The sequence below is a fragment of the Metopolophium dirhodum genome, chromosome 6 (assembly GCF_019925205.1).
Source record: "Metopolophium dirhodum isolate CAU chromosome 6, ASM1992520v1, whole genome shotgun sequence".
Taxonomy (NCBI): Eukaryota; Metazoa; Arthropoda; class Insecta; order Hemiptera; family Aphididae; genus Metopolophium; species Metopolophium dirhodum.
This window is the reverse complement of record NC_083565.1, coordinates 8,388,487-8,407,802: the sequence shown is the minus strand read 5'-3', so window position 1 is coordinate 8,407,802 and position 19,316 is coordinate 8,388,487. Positions and strand designations below refer to the sequence as shown.

The 19,316-nt window shown below is 29.7% G+C and overlaps 1 protein-coding gene across 2 annotated transcripts in view; it reads right to left on the bottom strand.

Annotated features, from left to right (window-relative positions):
• The window catches only part of LOC132946907 (cGMP-dependent protein kinase, isozyme 2 forms cD4/T1/T3A/T3B), a 168,893-nt gene that overhangs the window by 74,817 nt on the left and 74,760 nt on the right, over positions 1-19,316 (bottom strand). Inside the window, exons 1-2 of one of the 2 annotated variants that reach the window (XM_061017025.1) lie at positions 18,212-18,801; positions 9,784-10,171 (exon numbers count right to left, since the gene is read on the bottom strand). In XM_061017025.1, coding sequence (XP_060873008.1) covers positions 9,784-10,171; positions 18,212-18,422 — 599 coding nt within the window. In that variant the 5' untranslated portion in view covers positions 18,423-18,801. Of the gene's footprint in view, positions 1-9,783; positions 10,172-18,211; positions 18,802-19,316 lie in introns of those variants that run through there. The other variant, XM_061017026.1, reaches the window with a different exon arrangement.

The window sequence follows — 19,316 nt, the reverse complement described above, 5'->3', positions numbered from 1 at the left end:
ATGGGATGAATACATTTTGTACATAATATTATTAATATATAGCAATATAATATTGTCATCGTCATCGTGAAGTTCCGACCCGGTTCTTAGGAAGAGAGGTTCGCCCATCCCTCCACACAGTGATAACTTTTGTTGCAATGTGTATTATATTATATTATATGTCTAGTTTTTCCCTCCTCCCCTATATTTATATCCAAAAATAGCAAGTACCACTTACCTAATAGTTAGTTATATACGGTTATACGGCTATACGACAAGAATATCACGATATCACGATAACGAAAAAACCAGCGGCGAGGCGTTGTATTATAATAAATATTGTGGTGTTCCGACAGCGTTAGGTACCATCAGTATAATATAAAAATGTCCACCGAAAATGCGTTCAAGTAGTCGGCGGCCGGTGGTGCTTAAGCATCAATATAATGATTGTACGATATTAAAATGCAGGATGTTCTACGCACGACAATTTATAATTGAACGACCCACGATGAGTCGTGGCCCGGTGGCCGAGTCTCGTCGTTACAGTGTTTATCTACTACTACAATAACATTATACTTAATACTGTTTTTATTATGTTAATTATTTGTATTGTTATCCCAGGCGTCATACAATATTATTATAACGTTAACCAATCGACAACAAACGTATCTTTGGAAACATTTTAAATTCTGCCGATTTTTGCGTATTTGATATTTACATATTTAGACGACCAACGATTCAGTACATAGCCTTCACACAAGGCGATAATTATTGTACAATATTATAACACACCCACCCCGAGATTTAAATTGATATAAAGTTACAATCGACCGTCAGTCTCTCTGCCACTTGTTCTAAAAATATTTGAAAAATTGCATGTTCGCAATAGTCAAATACATGCGTATAAATATTACGAGAACAAAATATTTTATGTGTAAAGTATTTAAGTTTACGTTATAAATTATAACTTTAAATTGTGTCCAATACTATAGTTATTATAACCATAATTAAAATGTATGATGTATTGAAGTCTGATATTTAATATTATACGAGTAATGAGTATATGTATATTAATATGATGACCTAGTCTAGAGGTCGTAATCGAAATCTAAGAAAGAAAATAAACAATATTCAAGTAACAGAGTCCGTCTGTTTCAGTATAATCTGATTTTACGACAATCGTCGTCGTATTATAGTAAATATTATTGTGAAATATGTTCGCGATACCCCATTTAATAAAAACGTATAAGCAGTGCCTCAACAACCGCTGGGGCAGCCGCGGGGTGATGCCCCTGTAGAGGGCCGCTAATCGTTGACACGACGCTCCGCGTCTATTTTAAATTTTTAAATAATTGCATTGTAATCTAATGCTTAAAATTTAAATCAAATAAAATATACTAAATAAAAATATTTATTTTTATAATTTATTATGCTGTATAATTTGTTGTCGAAGAACGGGGCCCCTATTTATCCATAATAATATCTACATGTATCTATAAAATTATATTATTATAGTGTATTTTTGTTTTATTGTTATTGAGTTACTCTTATGTGTGGAAAGCTTTAATTAATATTTATGATAAAAAAAAGAACACTAAAAGTGTAGTTATTTTTTAATAACAATACACTGGTCACGGGGTAATGGGCACTCACATTATATTTTTAGGCTTTTTAAAAACAAAAATCACTATCATTATTTATTTTTGTATAGGTAACATATAAAAAAATATTATATACATAGACCTCAGGGCGACAGGGCACCATACATTGACTTTGTCCGGGGCTCCAAGAATCCTAATTGCGGAACTGTGTATAATTACAAAAGAAAACAGCTATAGTGAAATTCAAGTGACCGATATTTCACATATAGTACCATTACCGTATAACGTATATTTTTGTTATTTCCTTAAAGCGTAACATTTGCATAATGTCTATTATACATTTATACAAATTAACAGTAGAAATCACTATTTACTTTTACCTTGTAAGTTAACTATTCGATTTTTATATTTAATTGTTGACTACCACCTTAATTGTATTCGAAACAATAAAACTACAACAATAATACATTTAAAACATACAAGGTATACATGATGACAAGGTGGACTAAAGGTGGACAAGATGGACCTAATGATCTCGCTCGCTCAAATAAGGTATATAAATATAACATAGTATTAATATGTTATTGGTATTTAATAATTCAACATTGAAAATAGTTACATAAATTAACCCTGTATTTTAAAAATATTAATTAGAATTTAGTATAAACAATCTAAGGAGAATGGGGGGGGGGGGGGGTTGTTAACTTCCAACACTTCCAGTGTGTGTTATTTACTCTACCAAGTAGTAAGTACTAACCGTTATTTAATTTAGGATGGTAATTAAAGAGGTCTCTTCTGTGGTAGATACTAGGTATATACAAGTACGTATTTTACCAAATAAGATTGGTTGTCCCACTTGACCCTTTCATGTTACTTATTAATTATTATTAAGTATCTATATTATTATCTTGTTTGTATTTTTAAACATAGATAATAATATAATAATAATAGCATACTAAGTACAGATGAGAAATACTCTATATAGGTACCTAATTCAATTACACAAAGTTCCTATGTATATTAAATATTTTATGAGTCGTAAAAAAAATATATCAAATTAATGATTACAGATATAAGACGTTTATACAACTAATAGCGGTAATAAATAAAATAGGTATTTAAATGCCATGGCCCATGAGACGTGATCGTTTGATTGAAACGTGCAGTGTATCATAAACTAATTGACATAATATTATAGGTTTAAACGTTACGACAAATTGATAATGTGCCAAGTGTATACAAAGTGACACGACCGCGACGTTGTTATATTGGAACATGCGTAGACCACTTTTGATATTACATTTCCGTCATCAGATTAAAGTATAAGACTCAATCGGACTTATCGTTGAATTCAAACGTAACAAATCCATTACAGAAATGAAATCAATGACTAGATACACTCGACACCTACTGTACAGCAGAGCGGTTACCTACTTTCCCCCTTTCAATTTTAGTTGTGTACTTGTCACTTGTATATAATATTTTTGACAAACGATCACATCAAAATATATTTGTTAGCTACGGTGAGTATGGTTTATAGACGCCAACTAGAAATCAAATTGTCAACCCCTGTGCACAGTTTAGTTTACCTTACCATACATTTCCATCGACACTGACGATAGTACAAACATTTTAAGTCTAGAATTATTGAAATAGTGTCCCAGTGTCCCTTTGCTAAAACAATTAAAATTCTGGGCACTAGTTTAAGACATATGGATCTCGTTTATCTCTTTTCAATAGTCTATTTAATATTATGATTTAATTTACAGTACCTACCTATGTAAATTAATTTGTATGAGCATGACATTTGATAACTGATAGACTTTCTTATATAATGTATTTTGTATTTTATTATGATGAATGAATAGATTTATCAAAATTAACTAGTGTATACTGCATGATATTTTCCAAGACTTCATTTTGGACTATCAATACAATAAATCTTAAATAATATAAACTATAAACAATAAACTATTTACATATTATTATAGATATTATAAAGAAAAATAATTGAAAAAGTTTTCATGAAAAATTAAAAAAAAGTCTCTTGGCATTTTAATCTAAAAGTTTTTAGGGCAATCTTCCTACTCAAAAATGTGTTTATGGACATATTAAACAAAAACACATCATAATTTATTTATATTTTGTATAACCAATAATTGTCTACTGTCTATCTTCACACAGAACATTACGAAACGAATAAAAAATAATATAGATGGAGTGATGTAAAATATCCCATATTATTTATGACATCAAAATAAAATTAATTATTATATATGACAGTGCAGATAAGAGGTAGTACATTACTGATAACAATTGTTTTCCTAGTGATTATTCTTCCTACCACTTTTATTTTATGCAGCTATATTATACGGAATATAGAGTGCACGTGTTTAATAAAAACATAATATTCAAAAACTCACATAAAAAAAATCGGAGAAGTCACTCAACCGTATAGTAGATTCCTACGTCATTAAATAGGTCACTATTATTAATGAAATATATTTGAATTAAATACCTAATAAATAATTGTTGTATGTATGAACTATGATATTATGAATAATTATTCTAGGCGGTGAAGATCTGTCAGCCAATTTTTCAAGGGACATTTTATGGTATATTTTTATTGCTATTAACTATTTATTTTAAATCTCTGCGGATAATATTTTTTGAATTAAAATAATTAATTTTTATTTAAATATCCAGATTTAAACTTGAATTATCTATTAACAACTTAAACCACCTAACCATAAATAAAGCACATATGTATTTTTGATATTTCAGGTGTACTGTACATAATATGAGGTATAACTATTAAATTGTCAGGTCTTTTAGCTATTTGAATTGAACATTTTATAAAATATGTTTTACTGCAAAACAATTTGTTAATTTTTTTTGATTTAAACAAATTATGACAACATTTTAACTTTAAACGCTTATCAAAAAAAAAATTATTGCCATGTATTTTTGATATTTTAAGATTGGTGTATTGCATTGTCAAGCTTTTGGCCGTGCATAAAATTGCTCATCAACATATTTAAATTTTTTAAAGATAGAAATAATTAAATAAAGCAATAACTCAAAGATGTATATATTATTACACTTATTAGTTATTACCGTATATAGTATCAACAGTTCTAAACATCAACTAAGAATTATTTTTATCATATAATTATAATAGTTCTAATCTTATAATATAAAATACGATAGTATACAGTTTCCAGTTGTATACTTGAGTGACAATTTTGTTGCTCAGTTAATTTTTTTACGAAAAGAGTGTGAATATTTGATTTTTACATGGCTTGAAAATACTTGAATTAAAGAAGCTAACCAATTTTATATGAAGTATCTACATTATGATAAGTTTTGTTTAGACTTTAGAATCAACCTATTTTCAATTATGTGTTTTAGGGATAAAAGGAAAGTAAAAGTTTAATGTAGCATCTCACCAATCATTAATGTGTAAAATAAACAAAGGACCAAACCCGTATATTTTTTATTATAACGATAGCAAATGCTATCTTTCATTAGCATTCTATTTTATTTTATTATTCGCGTAGTTATTTTACTTTACAATCGACAATAAAATAAAGTACCCACTAACAATTTGCATTTATTATTGTTATGCAATTTGGAGTATTTGAACTTTATATAGGTTGGAATTAAACTCTATTCAAGGCGACATTGTTCAACCTTGCACATGCACCAATTAATTACACTGGTCAACGCGGTTTATACTCTAATTAACACTATTATGGCGAAGAATTGATTAAGGTTTTACAATGCGTCAGGTCCATCTTAAAATTCCATATTTAATATTAATTATCATAATAATATAGTTATAAATTATAATGAATAATAAAACTATTGATTATAAATACTAGTATTTATAATCACTAGCATTTATAATCAATGATAAAATTAATGTACGATAAAAAAAAAGTAGGATTTAATCTTACTTAAAGAATATATTGTTGGAAATGGTGGTCCATAATACGGATGTGTTACGCCGTTTGTATTAAGGAATGTTCTATCATTAAAGCTTCAGAATAATATGGTATAATAGTATTTCCAACGGTATATTATTGGTAAAGTTTATAACTACACTAAATGTATTACTGCAAGAGTCGATATAATACAATATATAAAAATCACATCAATATATCCTGTGTTTTCAAAAATAGAGTACACTGAAAAAGTACAAAAGTGAAAAAATTGTAAGTCAGGAATCTATGATCCAAAAGTTTAATCTCATGTCCCACAAAAATACATTTGTCTTCATTCAAAAATATGTATTATTATTATTATTATTATTTATTTATTTATTTTTTGTATAGGTACTGATTAATTAAAGTAAGTAACTGCGTTATAGTATGTAGGTAGTAGGTACTCTGTTTTTGTGGACACACGGTATACAATAATAATTGAAGGTGGCGATCCGTACACAAACAATATTGTGAATATACTAAAAAATATAATACAACAATTTAACGCGGCGATTATAAAATATAATAAAATAATATATACAGGGTGTAATAGGAAGACTTGACAGATAAAATAACTTTTGTTATAATCAATATTTAAAATTTTTTTTATTTATAATTTAAAATCACTTGCGTATAATGTAAAAAAAAATATTTTTATTTTTTAATACTGAAAATAAAAAAATTAAAATGTAATTAAATTTTTTTGGAAAAATTCAAAATAGCCAATTTTAGATTCTGAGCGGAGCGAGAAGCTAGAAGTTTTACAATGATGTTTATTTATTTTTTTTTTTATCCTGTATACAAAATTTCTACCAGAAGGAGTGCTTCGATTTCAACATTTAGTACCTTATCTTTTAGCAAATTGAATAAAGATGGTACTTTAGAGAGGTCATTTTTCAATTTTCTCAACAGTTATTTATTGCTACGGGAAAAACTACTGACAAATTACGAAGAACCGCTTAAAATGGGATTTTAATTTCTAACGCTTTGTTTATCACCGTAGCAACGAATAAAAAATTATAATATTATAATATTAATTTGGGTATTAATTTAACTTAATAAGGCTATAATAAATAATAATAATTTAAAAAATCTAGACTGATAAACCGTCTCCGCTCAGAATCGTTTTTCTTACACAATGATATTATATCATTGAATTCAAGTTTAATACAATCCATTACACATTGACTCACTTGTAACCTACTGTACAGCAGACCGATATCCACTTACCCACTTTTTATTATAGCCTGTATGTTGAATTAATATTATACATTCCAACAAAAAAACTAAAATCATTATTTTTATTTTTATTCGTTTCTATTTTTATATCTGATTATAAGAACAATTTTAATGGTAAAAACATTTATCTAATTCAAGTAGTTAATTTTTTAGAATTTTTTAAAATACCAATATTTTTTTGAGTAAATTAATTTAAAACGTAATAACTTTTTTTAAAATATTTTAATTGGAAATTTCTTGACGAGTATATTTCTTAAATTATTTATTAACCATATAATTTTTACAATTTTTGTCATACGTTTAAGTTGCATAATTTTTTTTGTTAGATCTTCCTGTTACACCCTGTACTTATAGTAGATAACAAGGGATATACTGTAATTAATATAAATAGAAAGGTGTTTACAATTTTAAGAGGAGCTTACACATGCATTTGTTGAATTATAAAAAACGAATATTTTTTCGTAGGTATGTATAGATTGTCATTGGTTAAATAAAATACAATAGTTATTACAACAGGTAAATTCACTGGCATTATTTAATTTGTTACGGGCAGCACCCTGCACGATTAGCCAATATTTAATATTTATAATAAAAAGAATCGCGACGATTGACGCACATAAAGTAAGTGGTACATCTATAAGGTCACTACTATGTTATATATTTCGCCAATTTCTGGATGTACTTACACTATATATATATTTATACGGATAGTGTGCAATTTTTCTTTATAATCACTATGTCGTTATGTTCAAATATTTTTTAGATGTCACCCACTATTATTGGACTTGAACCTGACCTCTTGTGCCAAAGTTTCCAGAATGTTTACATCAGTTCTTGAACGAGTATCCAACGGCGTTTATGACTAACTAATTCACACAGTATGTCAGGTTTAGAAGGTAGGAATAAATAATAATGGACTTTCGATGAGGAAGTGAGTTAGTGTAAGATCCAGAATCCTGTATCACTACTCGGCGGTGTCATAGGATGGCAGTTAACACATGCCTCAACCTGGCATAATAATGTCTGAACTCATTCGGGTTTAGACGGCAATCCTTGATTACCTGATACAAATTATATTCAGTACTTTTTACAGAATTTTCTCAAAGGCCATTGAAGTGTGGCGCCGATGGTGAGTTACAGTGACATTGAATTCCTTCTACAGCCATATATCTTTCTGTTTCTGCTCTCGTAGCAAAACATACGAATACTGCAGTCCACGCCTTTGTGCCAAGACGTATACCACTTATATAAGCTTCTTAGCTTGCTACATCTCTCTTTCCTTATCATCGCGAAGCGTTCCAACGAAAATCCATCTTTTTTGCTTTATTAATATATTCTTTGCCGACCTTAATTCGGACACCAACAAGTATTGTATCACGTTGATCCTTGCCATTTTTTGACCTTCAGAATTGAACCAAGCAGTTGCTCGAACAATCCTTTCCCAATTTCAGTATGCAGTAATAGGTTCTTGGATGAAACGAATGAAATTCAGTGCTATAATCGCACTGGCTTTGTTTCAGTTATAGTTAGAATTGGTAGAATGTATTGTTTAAGAGTTCTGAGGGTTTGACTCTAGAAGATAGATTCTCGAAGGGTTCTCTTTGATACGGACGAGTTGCCATTGTTTAGCTTGAGTGACTTATATTATTTGATTTCTTCGGTTTGTGACATATGCTTTGAGTCGTTTGTTGTGACTGTTCAGCCATCTTTAACATGGCTGTTGAGTCTGCAGTATACTACTAGACCATGCATCCGCTATTTTCTTTGAAGGTTCTGCTAATAGTAATGCACTAATCCACCATTCAACTGAAATCGTGGTATCTACGCTGCTTTGAGTGGAGTTACACGAGTTTTGTCACACTGGAGACGCGCGTTACATGATTCATTATTTTCTATTGTTCATAGGTATGTAAAAGCGTGATACATATGCTTTTTTAGAAGTGTCACAGTGGCCATGAAGCTTGATAAAGTTGCTGGAGGATGGCATCGCCATTTTTGGGATGTATATATTCTTCAATATCTCCATGTCACGTTTGCATGTTTTCTACCTCTCTTTAATATCTGCCAAGCGTAGACTATATTTAATATTTATAATACAAATAAATGATCGCAACATTATCGTGTGTGCCAATCATCGCACACGAAACAAAGTATAGAAAACAGAATAATTGAGGCGACTTGTGTCATATGGAGTATGTAAGATACAACTGGCTATATAATAATTATAACGCACATAATAATAACAACATCAATATTTAAATTCAACTAATATAATGGACGAAAGCAGTGAGATATTATAATACTATAATGTACATAGCACATGAGAATTTGACTCATGTGTGAGTCAGTTGGCAGTATTCGATACGCGTTAAGCGACCATGACTGAAATAGTGGTTCAATGGTGGTGATTGGTGGGAGTGTGCCTAATATTATGTTGCCGACACTTTAATTTTTGATTTAATATAAGTATAGGTACTAATGTACCATTGTATGTACCAATGTACCAGTTTCTATTTTAACGCAATTGATATTAAGGGGATTCGATACCATGATTTTCTGTTTTTGTCTAACACACGCGCGACATAGGATTTAAGACGGGTTCTTTGCTAAACATACCAATTGACCTTATGAAGCGATAAGAATTCTAAAAACAGATTTGAATTTGTCGTCAAGTCTGCTTGAAATCGACTTTCCCACATTTTTGATTTTTTGATTTTAACTTTTCCTAAAATTAAAATACGACAATTTTTAAATACTCATTTTTAATATGACATTTTTAGGGATTTGGGGGATAATATCAAAAATATGGGAAAGTCGATTTCAAGCAGACTTGACGACAAATTCAAATCTATTTAAAGATTAAAAAACTATACTGTAAATCGTAAATGCAATTGTTCGCGCAATGATTTAAATTAAAAACACGGGCAACACTAATTAAAATATTTAATTAATAATATTATAAAAATATGTAACATTACCTGTCGTTTTTCGGATAAGTAGGGAATTTCTTTTGGCTCAGTTCTTGTATGGTACTTAGACTCTGGGGTTCTGCAGATATACCTTGCGCCCTTTGTTTACGTGGCCTGGCTATACCATCCAGAAGCGACGTAAGAGATTTAGCAACGAGATTTTGGCTTTGTTGTTGATGAACGGGAGCGGCCACTACGTGGTGAGGATGATGCAGCGTACTAGTGGGTGACACTGGATTGCTAAACGGAAACACACTTTGAAACATGTCTAAATGGGACCGGAGCTCTTGGATTTCGTTGTTCCTGGCCTGAAGTAACGTTTCCAGGTTACGAATCAAAGTATCCTTTGCTTCCAGTAAGGTTTTTAAATCTTGAGCATCTACTGAAGCCGCCATGTCTGCAAAAACAATCAACAAAAACAATTTTATATTATAAAATATAATGTATAGGTAGTCTACTTGTTGATTTGTACATTGATAGAATTGAATACTATCAATAAGTATGAGTTAATAATTATATAAAAATATATTTTACACAAGATAAAAACTTAAAGGCCTGTTAGCTAGAGCCTTAACGGATACTATATTTGAAGCACTATATATCTATAAAGTTACGACTTAAGAATATTAAAATTATTATTCATTAATTAATAGGTTAAGTTCTAGTTCTATATTCATATTATGTTAAATGTATTGGAACCACCGATGATTTATTCAGGGGTAAAAATTCAGGCATTTTCTAGGTACGTGGTGCGGAAGCTATACAATAATTCGAAAATCAAAAACTACTTTACAGGAAAACAATAATTTTGTCCATATTTTGTTTTTAGTTGGAAGAGGAAAACTTTCGTCAAGCCGCATTGGAATACAATTTTTAAATGAACTTTAAATAGCATCAAAAAAATACATTAACAATAATAATTACATATACATTATACATTATAATACTAATTATTAATAACATTGTGTAGGTACCTACTAACTTGTATTTTTTGAAATAACTTTTTTTTTATTTATAATTATTTTGAACGTGATAAATTATTACTAAAAGAAATAAGAAATAACCAATATGAAACTATTATTTAAAATTAAAATAATATGTATAATTCGAAAAATGGCTAAGAAATTCATAAAAAAATTATATTTATATCTAAGCTTTGAATTTTAAAAGCTTATTATACAAAATTTCAAAATTTTAAAATGTGAAATTGTAGAATAGGAGAAATGTAACACCTTATGAGGAACGTTGTATTAAACCTCCAACACAAGTATCAACTTAAAGGAGGTGTGAAGAAATATTATAAGTGTTTGTGTATATTATGTAATATTTTTTTTGCAAATAAATAATAATAATAATTTTCAAGTAATTCGAACGACCGAAAAAAATTTTTATCAACGATAATTTTTGAAAAACTAATAACAATTTAAAATTTCTTATGCCTATAAATATCACAAAAAAAGTCAAAATATTTTGAAAATTATATGTAGTTATCTAAAAAACATGTGTTAGTAAAATGAATACATTCATATCTGCGCTCAGAAACTGTGTTAGAAGCTAATAGATTCAATAATGGTACACTGGTAAGTTAGTGATCAATAATTCTTGAGGTAATCCTATAAATTGATAATTTTAATTGGGCAGTTCAACAATATATTAGGTAATATACGTAATTTATGAACACTAGTAATACACTAATATCAACATCAAGCTATTCATAAATCATAATAGTAAAAATATAAAAGAATTAAATTAATAATAATATTCAAGCTCACAAATGTTGTCATTTATAACACTCTGTATTTTAATTTTAGAATAGTAACCGATTTAAAATTAATCGAAATAGCCCAGGTTTGTAAAAGTACTACACATAAATAAATTATTATACATTAGTTATTAAATTATTTCTAGAAAAACATAACATCATGAAATAGTTATTTTGATCACCTATGTGTACCTGTAGTACCCCTGTACTACAACTGTATAATGTGAATATCGTACACTGCAAATTTTGAAAATATTAAAATAATCGTATTTGATATAATTTAATGCTTTTTAATCATTATCCATTTGCCGTAGATACTCGTTGAACGCATGGATAAGTTATTAAATTAATAAAATGTAAAAACAAATAGTAAAGCCTTCAATTAATGGCTCAGCTATGAGATAAAATTATTTTAAACGTTGTTTAATTTTAGCTTAAATAAGATAAGATAACACTTTTCACTTGATAGTATTGCATATTGCCATATTATACACAACAAGTCAGTCGACCTGATACACGGTATTATGGCAATAAATCATTATTTTTGGTATGACTCATCAGCCAAACCAATATATTGTACTTTAGAGTTCCACACCTAGCAAGATTACTTTATTGTTTATTAACTATAATAAGCAATTATTAGGATAATTATAATTTAATGAAATAACTTATAACTTATTTTTCAGTGTCACCTAAAACAGAATTAAGATAAAACTAAGATAAAACCAAATTAAACAATTGTATTTATTTGAATCAGATGTTTAGTGTTATCATGTCACTTTTAGAAAATTAGACCGGATATAAATTGTAGTAGAATGCAAAAACTAATATTGACAACTTTTCAAAAAAAAAGTAAAATATATATTAGATTTTTATTTCTCATAAAACAACAGTAATTCAACATATTATTATATGCTGAACGGTGAAAGTATTATAATAATTAAGCAATGATCAGATTTGTAATGATTAGTAATTTTGATAAATATTATTATTATTATCATCAACGATGTTATTCTTGATAATACTAATTATTATTTTATATAATTTTATAATATTATAAATTAATAAATTATTATAATATAATATTATTATATTATTAGTCTCTATCCATATTCGTATAATGTGAAACTTTAAATCGGTTCATTTTATAAATTATAGTATATATAATATACTAAATATTCAATATTATATTATTATATGCATTCCTTTCTTTTTCATAATTGATGTTTGGTTTAATTCAATGTAGTCATACAGTAAAGAATTATAAGTAAACATAATATTATTATTACAACAAAATAGATTAAATTATTACTATAAATGTATAGGCAGATATTGGAGAATATTGAGAGGATTAACCTCACAAAACTAGACCAAGTAGTTCAAGTTAAAATAAATATAAAATAAAAATGTGTACATTAATTTTATAGAGCAATTTTAGGACAAAATTTATCCCAAACACGTGCGTAAGAGAAATAATATTATACGATAATATTTTATGTATACACAATACACATATTATACACATATATTCATTAAATTAATATAGAAATAGAACATAATATTATTAGATAGTCTTGTATTATTTATACATTGTCAAACTGTATACATATAACCAGGACATACACCACGGCTATAGATACAATTGTATATTACACACTAAACAGGCTTGTAATTTGATAGGGGGAATGTGAGATAAATGAAACAGCATGGAGATATATTTAATATCTGTATTGAAACAGCGTAATCGTTTAAAATAACAATACAATTTTGAGCCAAAAGACCCTATTTTGAAAATTAAATGGGGAGTACAAAATATAAAGAGTAACGGAAAGCAGTATTTACTAGCTCCGCTGAAGAGTTTAGCCTTGACCACAAATTGTCAATAAACTTGTACGTATAAAATATTTAAATGTATAATTATTTATTATACTTTATCAAGTGCATCAATGCATCATAAATACATAACTACTAAATGTTTTTTAGTTTATTACAAAATACCTAATAAGAACAGCCTATAATCAAAATAATATACAGCACCTTATAAAATATCTTTTACAAGGAAATACTAACTTAAGGTTAAAATATATTAAGTGAGACCCTGTATTATGTCTTTCGTAATAATATGCTGAGTAATAAAAGTAAGTAATACAATTATTACAATGTATTTTATGGGCGTTTCTAAACTCATTAACAATTACATACTTATCAGTTATCAAAGTATCAGACAATTAATTAACTCACGCAAATAAAATAAATCATATTATTAAACAGAAAAGCTTCACCAAAACAATTTATGATACCTCTAGCATGCCTGTAAATTGAAACTCAAAAACAAAATTGTAATCGGAAAATAATTTATTTAAAATCACAATTATGTGAGATTTGAAGGGATTATGAGAAAAGATTAAAACACATAAACACGTGAAAGAAAGCGATAGTAAACGGTTGTCCAGCATAACCAGTTTGGTTCATGAGATAAACACCGGTTTTGGTAACAGCTACAGAAGTTATGTAAAACTAATTTTAAAACGTGATTACGTATTTACGTGGTTCAACAAACAAAAACTTCTCTTCCTTCGTTGATAATCATCCAAAAACGATGAATTAAAATGACGGAATTTATTTATAGAAATAGTATTAATACACATTATTATACACGTTTTAGCTTTTCGATCAAAGTTACGTTGGCAAAATGCAACGCCGACGTTTAAAATCATAATAATATATCTATTCAAATCGACAGACGTGGGCGAATATATTCATTAGACTGTTAGGATTCAATTAGGGAATTAAAAAAAGATTGTTAAATTATCCCGATTGTTAAAAACGTATTTTATACGTTTTTATAGTAGGGAACGGAATCCTCTGTATATTAAAAAAAGGAATTACCTAATACATTTAACAATTAAAAACCGAGCAGGATACCGGCCCGGTAGTTGGCCACTCAACTAGAATCTCATGGTTAAGAAATAACCGATATTTCGGTGATAGAAGTACCTATAAAAACTACAATTTTATACTCAGAATCTAAAATATAAATACCAAAAATTAAAAGAGTCTAATGAGTGTAAAATTAAATATATATAATATTATATAGTAAGTAGTATATCTTAATTTTAACAAATAAATAAATTGAGAGGACGTCGCACCCGCATGTCTTGTCTCCGTCTTACACACATACGACATAGCAAATTTTCGTTTGATGGTTTCAATAGGGTGCTGTCATTTTTGATATTAGAGTGAATTGACCTATTATCAAACTTTTAGTTAACAATATTATCTAGGTTCTCTCGTTGGTTTTTTACGATATTTTAATTTTTAAGGGAGTTATTAGTATGTAAAATATTAATATTTGAGAATGCTCATAACTCACTTAAAATTTAATATATCGTAAAAAAAACGACGAGAGAACACAAATAATGTTGTTATCTAAAAGTTTAATAATAGGTCAATTCACTCAAATATCAAAACTGGCAGCACCTTATGGAAACTAGCGAACGAAAATGTCCCATGTCGTACGTGCATAAGATGGAGACAACACATGTGTGTGCCACGTCCTCTTAAGTTAGACGAACTACTAATAATAAATTATATATTTTATTTTCTATTGAAAAAATTGACATAATTGTTCATTTGTTCTTAATTTATTATTATTACAACAAGAATGAATTTATTTTTATTATTTATTTATTTCATTTACGTGAAGTATACAAGCTCTCATAAGATTTTAAATTAGTTTTTGAATACTAGACAGGTATTAATTCGTTATCTATCAATTTATTGAAATCCCATTTCTGATACCACAGAAAAAACATTGATTTAATTATAAATAAAAAACAGGAACGATAAAAACTCAGAATATAATATATATTACTATAGGTGTATTCAAATTAATATTATTTTGACAACACAATTTCAAATGGTTACTGTATACTGACAAATACTTGGATGTTAGAATATTACTAATGAACACAATATGATCTACTGACAAAATAAACCTAAATTAATTTCTAATCGATTCTAACGATGTTTTTTGATAAGATAAAAAGAATGAATATTGTATGTTATTTATGTTTATTTTTATCAAATAATTTTTTCCGCTATCACTATCTATTCTTTATGAGTTACTAATGAAAACTGTTTGTTAACTAACCTCATATTTTAACATTATTATCAATTAAAAGCATTATTAAAGATAAAACTTAAATTTCCGAAAAGCATACAGAAATATTTAGCATTTTAATTTGTTTTATTTTTATTTTATTTTTCTGTAAGTCACACACATTTAGTTTGGTGACTAACAATTGCATGCGATTTATTCGTTTTTTTCACTAACATAATATATAAAATATATTGTATTATCTGGAAAATATTAAGTACCTAGTTATCATTCATAAAATAGGTGTAAAAACTATGAAAACAACAATTAATATTTTCTCCGCTGCAAGAAAATCATAGACACGATTAAAATAATGTACCAACGAGGTTGCCGTGGTAACGTACATTATATATCAGTTGCAAGGAGCAACCTAGGTACTGTAATTTCGGTACTACAATAAATTTCGCAACACATTATCGGTTGAAAGGGGCATGTTGATACACATGGGTTAGGTTAGGTTAGGAAATCGGTTAGAAAAAGTTGTTCGCAGCCCAAAACAGCAAAAACATATTTACCGTATACATATATGTTTAAATCAAACTCTAATAGTTGTAAAAATGTTTAATTAAGTTTTTAATAAAGTTATCCAATTGATTATACTAAAACAATTTATACAATGTCATCTGCTTATGAACTTTAATACATTATTAATCATATTTTTAATGCAATTAAATATTTTTATAAGAGTTTTATATTATATATTTTTTATGATGGTGCTTTTTAATATTACAAATAATATTTCCAACGATTATTGGTAGAATGATATTTCTAGTTTTTTTTAATTGGCCAAGGGTAATTGAGTGAGGAAAACCTGAAGAACTATCTAGTATCTTTGAAGTTTGAAGTACCTATGAATACTTTGCATGAAACTCTAAGGTTGTATACATTTTTAGTCGATGTTTAGTTTTTCCATTATAAGTAGGTGCAGAACTATCTTGTTTTTTAACGTTTTAAATTATAATATTTCATTTTATGAGGAAAACTTTAAATTTACCCAATTACCTACTTAATTTTATTGGATATTTACCAATGATCGTATACTTTTTGGAATATAAAATTACAATTATAATAAAAATTACAAACCCAAATTAATTAATATTACCTAATGACTAATGGCTAATTTTTTCATAATAAATTGAAAATGTACAGATTTTATAAACATTACTAGGTAAATATTCAATCAATAATATCCCTACCTTTTAGGTATAATTATTGACAACATACTCTATAGTAAAAAGTGAAATTTATATACCCTGGTACAGTGGTACACATAAAAGTTCAGTGGTGTACACAGGATTTTATGATGATGGTGGAGAGGGACTTGCCTTAGCACTTTTAGTTTTGTAAAAATATACAATAATACGGTACCTATCTATGGTGTTAGGGATCCCGCATAGGCCCCCAGCGTACTGTGGGTTTGTATGTTCATATTTACATTTTTATTATTAGTCAAGTCTTTAATTTTGTAAATACCGTACAATCGCCGTACTTATTTATTTATATACATAACACCTAGCCAAATAGGTCTTATCAATGATTCAATATGAAGTAGTCACGGTCGTACGCAGTATGTATACAAATAAGATTTACAATCATACGATTTTAATAGCCAATAATCAGCTCATGACACGGACATTATTATTCAGGAAATCCGCCAATTAATGCGTACACCAGTTACTACACCGGCCATAAATTACCCATTGTCCGTTTGCCCATCATTTACATACTTCGAACATGGTATAACAATAACAAAAACCACCACGATAATAATATTATTATGTGGGTACCTACGAGAAAACGAGAATTGTACAAACGATGAGATTAAACTTAGGTGTTTTTTCACGGCTGGTGGTGGCGTCGGATGCGGGGTGGGTGCGGGGGATATTGTAGCCGGCGAGCGCGGGGGAAGGGAGTGCCGTAGTGCCACCGCCGCTGCGCCGTCAAGAACGAAAATATCGTGTTTTTATATTTTTATTATTATTATTACTATTATTATTATAGCATTCGCTCGGCTCACAAACACGATCACTGCGCCGCAAAACACATACGTGCGCGCCAGCTACTGAGTCCGTCACGCGGTGCGCGAAATATGTGCGTTTTGTTATCGCCGCGACGACTGATAGCATGTAAAACACACATACACACACACACACTTAAGACTTAAAAATAGTATATATTGTATATTTATAATCAATGTTATTATATTTAAAGAAAAAAATCCAAACGACGACGTTCCAACACACACACACACACACGCGCACGCGAACCTGTGCGATTGTTACCAGACAGCTGAGTTACCTTGTGCAACGGATTCGGTCGGCCGGCCGGCCGGCGGCGGCGAACGCCCTTTTATCGTGTTATTAGTTATTATTACCTATGCACCTAGTTGTTTCTTTATTGCGATTTTTCTGGCTACGACGACGGTAATAACACAAATAAATAATATTATACATAATAATATATCAAATGTGTGGGAATATCATTGCTATCAGTATTATTATCGAATATGATCGAACCTGCGGACGACGACGAGTCGGACGGCTGCAGCGCTCGCGTCATCGGTTCTTCGGCGGCGGATAACACGTCTACTGCCGACGATACGCTGTCGTTGTCGTAATCGTAGTCTTCCGGCAGAGGCAACGCGTCGGTCGTCGGCACGCCGGTAATCGTGGTCGTTCTATTTCGGCCAGGCCACGGGATACACCACTGGCCGAAACACAGTCTCATAAAGGCAGCCACTGTTGTTCGCGGGCGAGCATGCCTCGCGGACGTGACCGTGATAGCGAGAAAACGACGACCGAATGACCTACGGTTGCGGTACGATCGCCGCGGTGGCGAAACGGAACTTATTGGAACGAAAACCTTCCCACTCCCCGGACTTAACGATTACTGTCGGAGACAACTGGGAGAGACGGTGGCGTTTAAATTTCATATAAAATTAATGTTATTATTAATAAAAATACGACTACTTATTCTACACGCGTATATTATCGGTCGTAATAACACGTGTGCCACGGTGTAAACAGCGACTGAAGCAACAGTTAAACGCGCACCAACGACGACGACCACTACATGCGGTACCGGTCCGACTGTCGCGCACTGCGCAGTGTCCGCAGTAACGTGTGGCGCCGCGGCGGATGGCGGTGCGGTTCGGCGGCCGTCGGCTCGTCCGCGTCTGCGAGACTTTGATCGTACTCGGAACGGCTGTTCCAACAGAGAGCGCGCGCGCACCGATGCCACAACCGTCTACCGCAGACTATTATTATAATATTTATTGTCGACAATCCACGCTGCTCGTTCAATTAGTCGTGCTTTTTTAAGTTTTACTTTTTACTCTCTTTTTATTTATTTTATTCTTGTTCATTTAAATCTAAAAACGTTCGGAAAGTGTATACTTGATACAAATGGATGTCAACGTACACGTGGTTCTCCTCATGGGATATTATATATTTCAGTATCGGTACACTAGAAAACATGTCGATGCTTTCTTCGTGTAATCATGTGTAAATACTAAATAATAATAGTTTTTTCCCCATCCAGTTCGTGTAGGTACGATAGTCTAAAACACGCGTGCATATTAAAATAATATTACAATTTACATTACGGGTAACTAGTATTAAG